We start from the raw sequence: 16430 nt of genomic DNA, 5'->3' as shown, positions 1-16430 counted from the left end.
CTCTGCTCTTCAATGCCTCATTCCTTGATTATTGCAGCAGCCTATCAATTACTTTCTCTGCCTTAAGTTTCCCCCTTCCCCCAATTCTTTTTGCACGTTGCAGCCAAAGCAATCTTCCTAAAGAACATGGCTTTGAACACATTAGCTCCTGGTCAAAAGTGTAAGGTTTTTACTAGAAGATAAATTGCTAACTCTTTAACCTAACCAGCATTCAATTAACTAGTAGCAGCCTACATTTCTACTCTATCTTAAATTATTCATGTTCATGAAGCCTCTTTCCAATGTCCTCCAAATGCTTTCCCATTTCTCTGCTTTTGTTCACTCATCTGACATAGGTAATTTAACCAAATTATCACCAAATTCTGCAAAATAATATTTCATCCTCTTAAATTTACTGGAATTTTCAACATATTCAATTCTTTTTCTAAGATTTAGCACACCCTCATTATTTAAATTATCAAGTCTCTTCTTGATTTCCCAGATTATGATGGTTATCCTAATGTATGACAGCATACCAACCCATTAAAAATATATATAAATAAACAAAAGGAACTTAATATCCATTGTCAAGCTATCTGAGTGAGGAGTTTGTCCTTATTACTAAAGACTTTATAGAGATTCATTAGTCTAAACCAAAATTTAAAACATCTAATGTCAGTAAGGTCTCTCTTACTTCTAACTTTCTGTTACAATGTAAAGCCCATCTTTATAATGTAAAGACCTGGTCACTTCTTTCAATGGTTTAAAGCCAGCTAATCGATATATATAAAAGCCCAGCAACCAGAATGACAGAACGACCAGAACGACTGGAACGACCAGTCACTATGAGACGCACTGTGGCAGCCAATGAGCCCGATTAGGGACCCATCAGCCCTCCCCCGCAACCTCCCAAGGTCCCTTCCCCAGACTGGTCCCACCCCTGATCAGCCCTCCCCACCCTGATCAGGGGCGCGGCCAGCTGGCCAACAACCCATGGCCCCTCCCCCCAGCCAGCCCAGAAGCCAACCTCCCGCGTCCCCTCCCTTCCATCGGCCCAGCCCGATCAGCCCCCATCAGGGTGGGCCGGCCAGCCCCTACCCATGCATGAAATCATGCTCAGGGCCTCCAGTTAAATATATAAGAATTTCTATATTGGGTGATGCCACCCATAAACAGCATATCCTAACAGTCTGGCTCTGACATTAACGACCAATTAGGATGATATTCCATAAAGTCAGCCAATAAATGTTAGAGCTAGAGCACAAGACATATCTAGCTTCGATGATCATTATTAACCTCTTATATACTAGAGGCCCAGTGCACGAAATTCATGCATGGGGGGAGGGGGGAGTCCCTCAGCCCAGCCTGTACCCTCTCCAATCTGGGACCCCTTGAGGGATGTCCGACTGCTCGTTTAGGCCCGATCCCACCAGCCCTGCCAGCCTGGTCCTCCCCAACTGCCCTCCCTGCAGGCCCGGAACTGCCCTCCCCTGCTGGCCATCTTTGACCACATGGGGGCGGCCATCTTGTGTGTTGGAGTGATGGTCAATTTGCATATTACTCTTTTATTAGATAGGATTACCATTTGTGGATTTAATTAAAGACTTATTGTCCAGGCAGCATGGCTCAGTGGTTGAGTGTCAACCGTTGAACCAGGAGATCACGGTTAGATTCCAGTCGGGGAGGTATAGGAGGCAACTGATCAATGATTCTCTTTCACCACTGATGAAATCTCCCTTCCTCTCTGAAATCAATAAGAAATATATATTTTTAAAAGACTTATTAAACTTATGACTTTTCATATCAAACTATCATAAATTTATTCTATATTGTATAAAATTGGGCTTCCAAGTACCACCTTCCTAAATTTGTTTTTTTTAAATTTCAGGAGTAGGTCTTCAGAAAACATTTCCGAAGAGGTCTCCAAACTAATAACAGTGACAAGTTATCTGTAAGTGGAGGTAATTAGAATGATTCTCCCCCTACTCCCTCTGCCCACCCTCTCTCTCCAGCCACTCCCTCTCTCCCCTTTCCTGTATTATTTGAACATTTTCCACAATTAAGCATGTATCTTTTTTTCCAATCAGTAAAGATTTTAATAAAATAACAACAGTACCCTTCTAACTGTGACATACAGAAATCTAATTACCAAATTTGGGACTCAACCAATTTGTAACTTTAATTCTGTATTTCCAGAACCATTAATTTCTTAGGTTACTCTCATTGAAATTAGTCTCTCTTTAGATTTAGCAATTAGACAACTATATTTTAAGCACAAAATAGTATTTTTTGTTCTAGCGATGCTCTTCTAAGTAATTTACTTTAATCCCCTAATACCGTGGTCAGCAAACCGCAGCTCTTGAGCCACATGCAGCTCTTTGGCCCCTTCAGTGTAGCTCTTCCGCAAAATACCACATGCGGGCACGCACATACAGTGCAATTGAAACTTCGTGGCCCATGCACAGAAGTCGGTATTTTGTGGAAGAGCTGGTGTTTTGTGGAAGAGCCACACTGAAGGGGCCAAAGAGCCGCATGTGGCTCACGAGCCGAGGTTTGCCGAGCCTCAGTTTGCCGACCACTGCCCTAATAGACGAACCACTGTTTTCACTACTTTTAGTTGTTTCCTTAAGAACTAAGTAAACAGAATATAACTTACTAGTATTTTCAATAACCTAGATAAAAATTAGTAAAGTAAGTTTTACTATGGCAATGTCTGTTATAAAAAAGAGCTGGCTCTGCCCTGACCCCTGCGCTTGGTGTTTAGAGAGTCGCCCTGCACACCAAAGGGTCACAAATTCAATTCCCGGTCAAAGGCACATACTTGGGTTGTAGGTTCCATCCAGCAAGCGAGGGAGGCAACCAATCGATGTGATCTCTCACACATGGATCTATCTTTCTTTCTTTCTTCCTTTCTTTCTTTTTCTTTCTTCTTTCTTTCTTTCTTTCTTTCTTTCTTTCTTTCTTTCTTTCTTCCCAATTAATTGCAAGCAAAGTTCTTGCACGTGTCCAATTTAAATAGAACATACATCCAAAGTCTGGATTTTTACCCAAAGTTCTAAAAAGATGTCTAAAAACTGGGCATCTCTCTCTCTCTCTCTCTCTCCCTTTCTCCTCCCCCCACCTGCCTCCCTTCCACACTCTCTTAAAAAAAAAATCAATAGAATAATATCCTGGGTGAAGATTTTTTTAAAAAAGAGCTGGCTCTGCCATTAATAGTGTAAACAAGAATTCGTGAAGAATACTTTTAACATAATGTAATAGCCCAATGTTTTAGAAGCTTCTTCTACATACAATTGCTAAAATAATTGAAACAACCTACCAACCCTGATAATTCTTTAGCTGAGGTAGGTCAATAATAGTATTTAGATGTAATAAAATTACAAAATTGTTCAATAATATAAAATATTAGCTCATTCAGATAGTTCATTACCATAACTCATCAGAATCAAGGAAACTATATTATTCAATCTCACAAGAAAAGAAAAACATAGCATTGAGAATCAGGTGTCTTAGGCTCTTGTCCTACCTCAATCATTTATTAGCCATGTGACTTTAGGAAGAAGAGACTAAACCCAATAACCTCTAACCTCCATTTCAGCTCTAACATTTCTTTTCTGAAGAGGGTTTAAAAAGTCCTGAATATCAAACCTAATGAATAGAGATAATTTTGAGGAAAAAAATAAATAAGTACTATTAATAATCACACCTGCACAAGAGGTATAAAGTGGGATTGTTCCAGAAACCCCAAAAGGTATAATCACCCATACTAACAGCTATGATGTCCAAATACTGTTTCTCATTTCCATAATTCTAGAAGCTTGTTTTCTTAAGTTTGTGTTTTGTTTTTAATGTTTTTATTGATTTGTTTTTGAGAGAGGGGGGAAGGGAGAGGGATAAAAAGATGGAAACATTGATTGGCTGCCTCCTGCACGCCTCCTACTGGGGATCAAGTCTGAAACCTGGGCATGTGCCCTGACCAGGAATTGAACTGGTAACCTCTTGGTTCATGAGTCAAGACTCAACCACTGAACCACACCAGCAGGGCTATTTTTTTATTTTCAAAATTTGTTTTTAAATTACTCTGGGCATTTAGAAAATCTGACCTCTTTTCAGCTAATGTCATACATAATATTCTACAAATATTTCCTGGATTTCAGAAAATTGATAAAAGGCACAAACTAATATCTTTTTCCAGTTTAAGATTTAAGATGTATATGTTGAGCCAAATTAAGAAACTTTTCTTAATACCCATAAAGAGGAAACAACCAATAACAGCATATTCATTAACAGAGTTCTTTACTGTGTAATCAAAAAAGACCCTGTACTTCAAGGCAACTGTCAAAATATAAACATTTGGAGCAAGATTGGGACTTTAGTAGAAAACACCAGATTGGTATAATTTCTACATATTAATAAAAATCATGTTGATTACTCCTAAGTCATAAAGCTGGTAAATATTAAATGATCTCTGATCCCATACATAATTACAGCTACAAAAGAATACAACCCAAATTTTTTAATTTCCCATTATTAGCTGTTCATAAACATAAATCCAAGTTAATTTTCAGCCCTGACATAAGCATGTAGTTCTCTCTTACCTCCCATTCCAAACTGTAATATGGTTGGAGACACAGAACAATTTACAATCACACTCACCACTAGAGCTTTCACAGAAGCTTTGTGAGGTGTGGGCTGAGGCCTTGTCTAGCTGCTTTGTACTAGCCATTTTTGAGTCCTCTGGTAATGAGTTATCTGTTTTCTCTTGAGGCTGGGGCTGGTGCATCTGCCGGTCAGGTTTTGGGGCATCACCTTCTCCCACTGAAGTTACGGGAGGCTGTGGAGAGTCAGCCTGTACAGGTTCCTTTTCTGCAGTCACTGATTTCAGATCTCCTTCATATTCAGCACTCTTTTCTTCCTGGGTATCAGCTCTATTCTCAGCACATGGTTCTATTTCTGGAGCGTCATCCTCCCACAACTGGGAATCTGAGCATTTCTCCACTCCCTCTAAAGTTTCAGAAGAAACATCAACTCTGGGAGATGGTTCCTTCACATCTACAATGACAACACTCGAGTCCTCTGAAGTAGCTTCTTCCCATGCTTCTTGGTCCTTATGTTCCAACTCTTGGTCAAGGACTGGAAGCTTTTGGGGGGAATCAATACTAATCACACTGGTTTCAACTTCCATAGGTTCCTGACATTCTTGTTTTGGGGTTTCTTTTGAAAGACACAACCCTTGGGACTGAGTTTCAGTCAGAGAAAGGTGTAATGGGACACTCTCCATACTTTCTTCTTTTGGCTCCTCTCCTTGACTTTCACAAGGAGTCTCAGGAATTTCTTCCACCTCAGACCCGGAAGACCCCTCCTCTGGCTGATGTTCTTTAATTTCCATAGCTTCCTCCTGATCTAGCACACTAGAGAGTGCCTCCGATCGAGTAGCTGGAGAAGGAACTGCCTGACTCCCTGAATCACAAGTGAGATCAATACAAACGTCTTCTGCTACAGTCTCTTCTCTACCTTTGCTACCAGCAGCTAAAATACTAATGTCGTCTCTGGTTTCTGTGTCATTCCCCTTTGTTTCATCAGCATTCTGATTCACTTCTACTTGTCCATCGTGTGCTGGATTCATCAGGATACTATTATTTTCGGCAGGAACAAGTTTAGAATTGAGAACTGGAGACATGGGTTCAGTATCCTCAATCTGTGTGTTTTCTCCATCTTCATCAATCCTGTGAGAACTCAAACTCTCCATCTTTGGGGACTGACTATACTCACTTGCAGAAAGCATCAACTTACAAGAATCCCCTGTCAAAGAAAGCCCAAGATCCTCAGTGGAATTCTTTGGCTCAGTCTCTGAAGTTTTAGAACACTCAACAGTCAAAGAAGAACTATGCAAATCTCCACCTTTCTTTCCATCACTTGATTGTTCTTCCAAACTTGGAGATGGAATGAAAATGTCCTATGTAAGAATAAAAAAAGACAAATCTTCATTTGTTCGTAATCATATTTCTTTTAAATCTAATCCCTGAATTCATCTAAAATTTCTAAATCAATTATTCAAAATAACTAAAGAACTCTAGGACAATATTCTCGGGAATACAAATGACCAGTCTTTTCATCAATACAAGTCACTCTGTTTAATGCTTTTCTTATGAATCACTGGCACAGAATAAGCATAACCAAAAGAAAAACATAAAAGTATTAACCTACACTCGCAGGGGTAGGAAGACACTTAAATTGAGCTGTACATTACCAACCTGTACATATAAAATCCTGTCATATATACGATGGGCCCACAATTACACAGGAGTCATTTGAACATATGCCTACAAAGCCCACTTTAGTTCTTAAAAAGCAGGAATACAGGATGGGGCAAAAGTAGATTTACAGTTTTAAGTACTCAAAACACAGAGTTTATTCTTGTATTATTATTTATTAATTATTGTATTATTCTCCATACAAATAACTATAAACCTACTTTTGCCCTACCCTATATAATTATTTCAGTTTCAAAATATTCTAGCACTCATGAACTGAGATTTAGATGCAATACTGTTCAGTGATAAATTATTACTTAGAATAGGAAACAATATGAAATATCTTCAATGTCTGAAAGGAGAATCATTTTAAAAATTATGATATACTCACATAATGGAATACTTTGTATTACATAAAATTGTAGACGTTTATGAAAAGATATAGAAAAACATTTAGGCTATGCATTAAATGGAACATTTTTATTTTAGTAAAAAATATATTTTTTCTTATAGTCTTCTAATACATTTTAATATAATTTTCATGTATTTTTTAAGTTAATAAACATGCACTATAAATAAGAGTAGCTATTTCTGAGACAGAATAACTGATCTTATTTTCATTTATCTGTACATTATACATCCTCTTAAACAAATATGTATCATTTTCTTGTTTTAAAAATTAAGCCATTTTACAAAGGCTCATAGATAAGACATCACTAATAAAACTATAAATACATTTTTAATGTGATACTCACATAAACTGACATTAACTGCTTTACAGTGAATAATGTTGTGCAACCACCACCTCTACCTAGTTCGAAAACATTTTCTTTTCTTTTTAATATTTTTTATTAATTTCAGAGAGGAAGGGAGAGGGAGAGAGAGATTGAAACATCAATGATGAGAGAATCATTGATCAGCTGCCTCCTGCACGCCCCCTACTGGGGATCGAGACTACAACCTGGGCATGTGCCCTTGACAGGAATCAAATCCAGGACCCTTCAGTCTCCAGGCCGACGCTCTATCCACTGAGCCAAACCAGCTAGGGCTTGAAAACATTTTCATCACTCAAAAAGGAAATCCAATACCATGTCCATTAAGGAGTTGTCCCACATTATGGTTTTTTTTAAATGTATTTTTTTATTGATTTCAGAGAGGAAGGGAGAGTCAGAGAGAGATAAAAACATCAATGATGAGAGAGAATCATTGATTGGCTGCCTCCTGCACGCCCCACACTGGAAATCGAACCCACAACCCGGGCATGTGCCCTGACCAGGAATCGAACCATGATCTCCTGGTTCATAGGTCGATGCTCAACCACTGAGCCATGCCAGCTAGGCATTGCTCCCCATTATGAATACCTTTTAAGCATCATCAAACTAAATACTGATGTGATTTTCATTACAGAATTTTTTTCCAATATACTATATAGAATTTCAGTCAGAGTAAAATTTCAGGGCTAATCAACCTATCAACAAGCTATGTTTCCAAAGACTACCTGGATCTAGCCTCCAAGTGTCCGGCCCCTAATAATCCACAGTGCTATGGCCCGCTGCAGGTCTAGTCAGAATAACAGAGCTAAGTGAGCAAAACCCACTCAGAACTCTGGATAAGGATGGATGGAGAACTATCAGGACACATTCAATATGAGTCAATCTTTAAGCCTAGATTACGTACAGATCTAAATCCATAGTATCCAAGAGCCATTCATACAATCATCTATAATCTGATTTATCATCCCCAATATTAATAGGTATATTAAGAATGAGAAAAGTGCTAAATATCAAACTATGTTCTACTAATCCTCACCCCATCCTTCATATCTTGGTGAAAGGTCAAAGAGGCTATTCAATGAACAAATATAATACTTCCAATCAAGATGGTGGGGTAGGAAAACACAGGGCTCGCCTCCTTCCATGACCCACATCAAAATTACAACCATATTACAGAATAGCGTCATCATTGCCAATCACCTAAAGATTCACTGAACAGAAGGCCTATAACTAAGGATAGAAAGAAGAAGCCATATCCAGACTGTAGGAGGGGCAAAGACTCAAAATGGTCAGGTCCCACACCCATGGGGTGGTAATTAAGAACGGGGAGGGATCTTTAGGCCGCAGAGGTCCCTCCTGAGGAGGAAGGGATCACAGCCGGGGCCACCAGTGCTGGGAAGAGGAGTCTCCATAACATCTGCCTGTGAAAACCAGCAGGGATTGTGTCCGAATGAGATGGAAGGCTGCTGCAGACCTAGGTGCTTCTTTTGAGGGGTTCATGCACAAACTTGCTCACTCACAAACACTCTAAGCACCCCCGTGCAGGGGCAGCAGCTCAAAAAGCACCAGGGATTTATAGTGAGGAATTAAATTGACTAGCTTTAGGGCAAAAGCTGGAAGGGAAGGAAACGGGGTACCTCTCCCTTAGAAATGGGGCACCTCTCTTCTGGGAGGGAGGTACTGCAGGTACCATTGTTCCTTTGTTGAACTCACCTCCCACCTAGACTGCAGAGGCAGGTGGGCAAAAATCTGAGCTCTCCATTAACACTATGCACCCTACTTTGGAGATTTCCTGAGACCCTGCCCCACACAACTCACAGCGGCTTGGTTCAACTTGCGCTGCGGAGTTACCTAAAATCTCGAAAAGATCCACAAACACTAAACAAACAATGGCTGGACGCAGCATGCCCTGTACCTCGTGCTAAGCACCTCCCACTTCCACCACAAACAATAACCAGTAACTTGCATCAGTGACCTTGAGTCTGGCATAAGCCCTGGCCAGTCCTGGCCTGGAATATAGCTGCAGCTAAGTGGCCACGAGCCCAGCACAAGTGGTGGCTGACATCAGCTCACACTGTGGTGCCTACCGAAGGCCAAGCCAAGCACAAATGGCGGCAGGCCTGTTTGCAGCATAGCCTCTCCCAAGTGCCTCTAAGCCCAGCAAAAGTGGCAACCAACCACCGATCACTTTGTAGCTCCTACCATACATCCCAAGCCCAGCTAATGGCAGTTGAACTTGGCCTGCACCAGAGCCATTCCCAAAAGGCACCAGAACCAACAAACCCAGTGGCCAACTTCAACCCACACCACACCACCGCCCAAAAAGCTCTAAAAATGACACACCCCAAGAAGAGACTTGGCTGGCACCAGCGCTACGCTACAGTGACTCCTGCTCTGAGGGATCACCCCCCACAAAAACAGCTCATCCACTGTAGTCACAGCCAGGCCTCATATCAGTTAGCCTAGTGTGAATGCTACCCGCAGGCATGTCAATAGCAATGAAGGTTAAACTACAACCTACAAAAGGGACACCTGCAGAGCATGTGGCTCAGGTGACCAGGGAGACAGCACCCCTGGCCCCATACAACACCTACTACATTAGCCCCTCTGCCACGACCAGGAGACAGAGAAACAAACACAGCGGGTCAAGCCAAAATGAGGAGACAAAGACACATGTCCGAAATGAAAGAACAGAACTCCAGAAAAAGAAGTAAACAAAATGGAGACAAGCAATCTACCAGATACAGAGTTCAAAACACTGGTTATAAAGAAGCTCAATGAACACAAGGGAAGAATAGAGGAATTCAGTGAAAACTTCAACAAAGACAGAAACCACAAAAAAGAATGAGTCAGGCTTCCTCATCGGCCTTGGAGAGAGGTGAACATGCGAGCGGACCCCGCACCAGTCGCAGCCCCACCTTGGGCCCGCCCAACCCCAGGCTCCGCACCACGCGAGTACCATCCTAAAGCCAGAATTGAAGCTACAAGATGGCTGATTAGGACCCTGGGGCATCAGCCCCTCCAACAGATGGTGGCCTCAGGTGCCAGAGCTGTGGTCACCTCCATCTTCATGACCCCCCTGGATGTGGTGAAGGTCAGCCTGCAGTCTCAACATCCCTCAGTGACCAGGGCACTGATGCCTCCCTCCAGACTCTGGAGCCTCTCTTACACCAACTTGCCATGGGGGTCACTGGTTGATTCCCAATCAGGGCACGTGTCTGGATTGCAGGCTTAATATCCAGTAGGGGGCATGCAGGAAGCAGCCAATTGATGATGTTTCTCTTTCAACGATGTTTCTCTCTATCCCTCTCCTTTCTTCTCTCTTTAAAAATCAATAAAAACATATTTTTTTAAAATGTTAAAGGGATTTCCTGAAGAAGAAAAAACATAAATATGAATAATAAAATGGCAATAACTATGTACTTATCAATAATCACTTTTTTTTTAATCCTTACCCGAGGACATGTTTTTATTGATTTTTAGAGAGAGAGGGGATGGGGGAGGAGAGCATCAATGGAGAAACATTGATTAGTTGTCTCCCACCACTCCACTCAATAATCACTTTAAATGTAATTAGATTAAATATTCCAATCAAAAGACATAGGGTGGCTAAATGGATAAGAAAATAAGACCAATACATATGTTCTCTACAAGAGAACCACTTCAGATCAAAAGACACAGACTGAAAGTAAAAGGATGGAAAAAGATATTTCATGCAAATGAAAATAAATCAGAAACCAATAAATAAAATCAGAAATGAAGAGGAGAAGTCACAACTAACACCACAGAAATGCAAGGATTATAAGAAAATACTATGAACATAGGTTTAGTGTAGGTTCATGATTAAAGTAAAAAATTAGAATTAAAAAAAGAAAACAAATACTATGAATGATATGCCATCAAACTGGATAATCTGGGAGAAATGGGTAAATTTTTAGATATACACAATTTTCTAAGACTGAATCAAGAACAAACAGAAAATCTGAACAGACCGATTACTACCAACAAAATGGAATCAGTAATCAAACAACTCCCAACAAACAAAACTCCTGGACTGAATGGCTTCACAGTTGAATTTTACCAAACACTCAAAGAAGAATTAACACCCATCCTTGTCAAACTATTCCAAAAAATTCAAGAGCAGGGAAGACTCCCAAGCTTATTTTATGAGGCCAGCACTACCCTGATCCCAAAAGCAAAGTCCTTACACACAAAAATACACTGCAGTTATAGGCCAATATCTCTAATGGACACAGATGCAAAAATCCTCAACAAAATATTAGCAAACCAAATTCAGCAATACATTAAAAAGGTCATATTGTGGGGTGGAGGTGGGCAAAGGGGAGGGAAGGGGACATCTGTAATAGTGTCAACAGCAACAACAAAAAAAATCATATACCATGATCAAGTGGGATTTATTATTCCTGGGATACAAAGTTGTTTTAATATCTACAATTAACATGATACATCACATAAACAAAATGAAGAATAAAAATCATACGTTCATATCAATAGATTCAGAAAAAGCATTTAATAAAATCCAGCATCCATTTATGACAAAAACTCTCAGCAAAGTAGGAATACAGGGAATATACCTCAACATAATAAAAGGTCATTTATGACAAATTCACAGCTAACATCACACTCAACAGTGAAAACCTGAAAGCTTTTTTTTAAGATCAGAAACAAGACAAGGTTGTCCAATTTCAACATTTTATTCAACATAGTACTGAAAGTCCTAGCCTCATCAATCAGATAATAGAAATGAAAGGCATCCAAATTAGAAAGGAAGAAGTAAAACTGTCATTATTTGCAGATGGCATGATACTATATAAAGAGAAGCCTAAAAGAGTCCAGCAAATATTTAAGAAATTACGAAAAGAAATCTCATTTACAATTGCATCAAAAAAATAAAATACTTAGGTGTACATTTAACCAAGACATAAAAGGCCTGTACTTGGAAAAATATAAGACATTTAAGAAAGGAACTGAAGAAGATACAAATAAATGGAAAACTATACCATCCTCATGGATAGAAAGAATTTACATCATTAAAATATACATACTGCCCTGGCCAATATGGTTCAATTGATTGAGTGTCATCCCATGCGCTAAAAGGTGGCAGGTTTGATTTCTGGTCAGGACACATGCCCAAGGTTATAGGCTCCATCCCCAGTAGGGGGTGTGCAGGAGGTGGCCAATCATCTCTCTAATCATTGATGTTTCTATCTCTCTCTCCCTCTCCCTTCCACTCTGAAATCAATGAAAGTATTTTTTAAAGACAACCTACTAAATTGAAGAAGATATTTGCCAATGATAGAACTGATAATGGTTAATATCCAAAATACATAAGAAGCTCATACAACTTAACACCAAAAGAACAAACAATGTGATTAAAAAATGGGCAGAGGACCTGAATATAGATTTCTCCAAAGAGGACATACAAATGGCCAATAGACATATGAAAAGACTAGAAACCTGGTGCATGAATTTGTGCACGGGCGGGGTCTTGTCAGCCTGCCCCCATCGAGGCCGATTGGGCCAGGCCAGGCGAGGGGAGGTGCCATGGGAGGTTGGCCGGCCAGCCCCGACCCCTGGTCAAACTTACAGTCGAGGGGACAATTTGCATATTAGCCTTTTATTATATAGGATTATTATATAGGATGCTCAGCATCACTAATCCTCTGGGAAATGCAAATTAAAATCATAGTGAGACATCACCTCACACTTGTCAGAATGGCTATCATCAAGAAATCAACAAGTGTTGGTCAGGATGTGGAGAAACAGGAAACCTCATGTACTGTTGGTGGGATTGTGAATTGATGCAGCTACTATGGAAAACAGTATTGAGGTTCCTAAAAAACTTTTAAAACAACTATCATATGACCCAGAAATTTCACTTCTGGATATTTATCCAATGAAAGCCAAAACACCAATTCAAAAAGATATGTGCACCCTATGTTCACTGAAGCATTATTTACAATAGATATAAAAGTAACCAGAGGTCATCAATAGACAAATGGATAAAGATGTGGTACACATATATAACAGAACATTACTCAGCCATAACAAATAATGGAATTTTGCCATTTGTGACAATATGGATGGATCTAGAGGGTATTATGCTAAGTTAGTCCAAGAAAGACAAATACCATATGATTTCACTTATATGTAGAATCTAAAGAACAAAATAAGCAAACAAGACCGAAAACTCATAAATAAAGAGAACTGATGGTTGCCAAATGGAAGGGGGAAAAAGGTGAAGGATTAAGAAGTACAGATTGGCAGTTATAAAAACAGTCATGAGAATGTAAAGTACAGCATAAGGAATATAGTCAATAATATTGTAATAACTATAGAATAACAGATGGTTATTAGACTCATTGGGGTGATCACTTCACAAGTTATATAAAAGTTTAATCACTATGTTGTACACCTGAAATTAATATAATATACTATGTCAACTGTAATTGAAAAATAATTTTTAAATGTAAATAAAATTAATATATTAGGAAAGATGAACTTTATCCCAATTTTTTCTTAATTAGTAATTACCTCATTATAAATACTTAGATCTTACAACATCAAATTATGTAAATTTGGACTCCAGTAACCAAGATACAGGAAAAATAACAGATGTGCAAAGATTAGCTATTAAGAATAGTATGTAAGGAGTTTGATACATAATGAAAAAAGTATAGAAGTTAAATGGTGGATTTAATACACCACTTAAACTCTTTTCCAAAACCCCACTAAGCAATTGTAAAGGAATGTATTTTAAAGCATTAATTTTAAAGAAAAAGAGAACAGAACAAAAGACAACAGCAACAAAATTCTGGAAGAGTAGTCACCTATTTAGCAGATTACTGAAAGCTGAATTCCTAAGCCAACAGTGGAGAAAGTCAAGAAGTAACCCAAATTATGCCATAGAACCACCAGGACCAAAAAAAGATTCAGGACTTGGCAGCAACACCAGGTAACTCTGGAAGTGGTGGTGAGGGTAAAGCTAAAACAGAAGACTGGTCACTCCCCGATCTCCTCCTCTGCCCTAAAGAGAGTAAAATAAAGCATCCTGAACTGGAGGATAAGAGGCACAGTTATCAGAAAGTACCATTCTGAAAGCAGGGAGACTAAATGAACTTTTACATATTAAACAGAACCTGCACCTGCCTCTCAACACTCCCAGTCCTCTTTCTTCAAAAGACTTCTAGAATAATAGCAGCCAACGGACAGGAGATTAGCCATATTTTTAGGGGACCTGACCAAGCTGAGACAAATTAAGATAATGACATTGGGAGACCCCAAAAATGGCCCACCAGATCATGCTACAGTGAATCCCAGAAATAATAAGCACCAAGCACCAGCTCATAACTTCTAATCAGTTTTCTGGTATTTTACTCTTAAAGCGGACAATCAAGGATTAGCAGATACTTAAAGAAGCCTCCAATTTGAAAGTCAAGTGTCAAAACTAACTGAAATCTATTTGGAGAAATAAGTGACTATTCCAGGGAAGAGAAAAACCTATTTTCCAAAAAAACTATTTTAATATTTAGGGAGATATGGGTATTAATCCTATATAATAAAAGGCTAATATGCAAATCGACCAAACAACTGGTTGCTGTGATGCACTCTGACCACCAGAGGGCAAACGCTCAACGCAAGAGCTGCCCCCTGTTGTCAGTGTGCTCCCACAAGGGGAGCGCTGCTCAACCAGAAGCTGGGCTCATGGCTGGCGAGTGCAGTGGCGGTGGCAGGAGCCTCTCCCGCCTCAGCGGCAGCACTAAGGATGTCCGACTGATGGCTTAAATCCGCTCCCTGCCTAAGCCATCGGTCAGACATCCCCTGAGGGCTCCCAGACTACAAGAAGGTGCAGGCTGGGCTGAGGGAACCCCCCAAGTGCACAAATTTTGTGCACCGGGCCTCTAGTATATCCATAAAAACTAGACAAAATGTTATTTTTTTAAAAAGGAAGTATATTAAAGGAGTGGGGAGGGGGAAGGATTCTAAATTAAAAACCCAAGAGTAGAAATCAGTAACCCAGAGAAAGGTTAAAAGATGGCTGAGCCCAGCTGGTACAGCGCAGTGGTTGAGTGTCAACCCATGAAACAAGAAGTCCCTGGTTCAATTCCTGGTCAAGGCACATGCCCAAGTTGGGGGTTCAATCCCCAGTAGGGGACTTGCAGGAGGCAGCTGATTGATGTCTTATCGATGTTTCTATCTCTCTATCCCTCTCCATTCCTCTCTTTCTAAAAAATCAATAAAAATATATTCATAAAAAAAAGATGACTGGCCCTGACTGGTTTGGCTCAGTGGATGGAGCGTCGGCCTGCGGACTCAAGGGTCCTGGGTTCAGTTCCGGTCAGGAGCATGTGCCTTGCTTGCGGGCATATCCCCAGTAGGGGGTGTGCAGGAGGCAGCTGATCGATGTTTCTCTCTCATTGATGTTTCTGACTCTCTATCCCTTTCTGTTCCTCTCTGTAAAAAATCAATAAAATATTTTTTTTTTTTAAAAAAAATGACTGAACATGGCAATCATACTCCTAGGTATATACAAGAGCAATAAAAACACATGTCCACACAAAAACTTATGCAAAAATTTACATAGCAGCATGATTCACAACAGCCAAAAAGGGGAAACAATCCAAATGTCCATCAAATGATGAATACATTAATAAGATGTGGTATACACATAAAATGTAGTTTTATTCAGGGTAAAAAGGAATAAAGTTCAAATAACATGCCACAACATGCATGAACTGTGAAAAAAATTATGCTAAATGAAATATACCAATCACAAAAGACTATGTATTCTATAATTCCACTTATATGCAATGTTTAGAATGGGCAAATCTATATAGACACAAAGTAGATGAATAGTTGACTAGGAGTAGGGGAAATGGGAGTGACTACTAATGGGCATGGGGTCTCTTATGGGGCAGAGGAAAGAAAATATTCTAACAGTGGATTGTGGTGAATAACTGCACAGCTTTGTGAATATACTAAAAGCTATTGGATTGTACACTTTTAAAGGTTGAAAGATAAGGTACATGAATTATATCTCAAAGAAATTGTTAAAAAAAGAAAAAAGAAAAGGAAAGACAGTTGAGGAAATCATCCAGAAAGCTGAACAGGAAGAGAGGGATGCAGTGTAGGAGATAAAATAAGGGGGGAATTAAATATTTTTTTTATTTTTTTTTTAATTAAATCTTTATTGTTCAGATTATTACATTTTTTCCTCTTTTTCCCCCCCATAACTCCCCTCCTCCCAGTTCCCGCCCCACCCCTGCCCTCACTCCCCACCCACTGTCCTCATCCATAGGTGCACGATTTTTGTCCAATCTCTTCCTGCATCTCCCACACCCCTTTCCCCCCAAGAATAGTCAGTCCATTCCCTTTCTATGTCCCTGATTCTATTTTTCCTGGA

At 39.7% G+C, this 16430-nt stretch overlaps 1 protein-coding gene across 4 annotated transcripts in view; it reads right to left on the bottom strand.

Moving 5' to 3' along the window:
- The window catches only part of TP53BP1 (tumor protein p53 binding protein 1), a 110229-nt gene that overhangs the window by 46717 nt on the left and 47082 nt on the right, over positions 1 to 16430 (bottom strand). For all 4 annotated transcript variants that reach the window (XM_006778024.2, XM_006778023.2, XM_006778026.2 and 1 more), the window contains exon 12: positions 4636 to 5935. In XM_006778024.2, the coding sequence (XP_006778087.1) occupies positions 4636 to 5935 (1300 nt within the window). The remainder of the gene's footprint in view (positions 1 to 4635; positions 5936 to 16430) is intronic.

Source organism: Myotis davidii, unplaced genomic scaffold (assembly GCF_000327345.1).
Source record: "Myotis davidii unplaced genomic scaffold, ASM32734v1 scaffold46, whole genome shotgun sequence".
Taxonomy (NCBI): domain Eukaryota; kingdom Metazoa; phylum Chordata; class Mammalia; order Chiroptera; family Vespertilionidae; genus Myotis; species Myotis davidii.
Note: the sequence above shows the minus strand (reverse complement) of the source record. Positions and strands in the feature narration are given on the sequence as shown.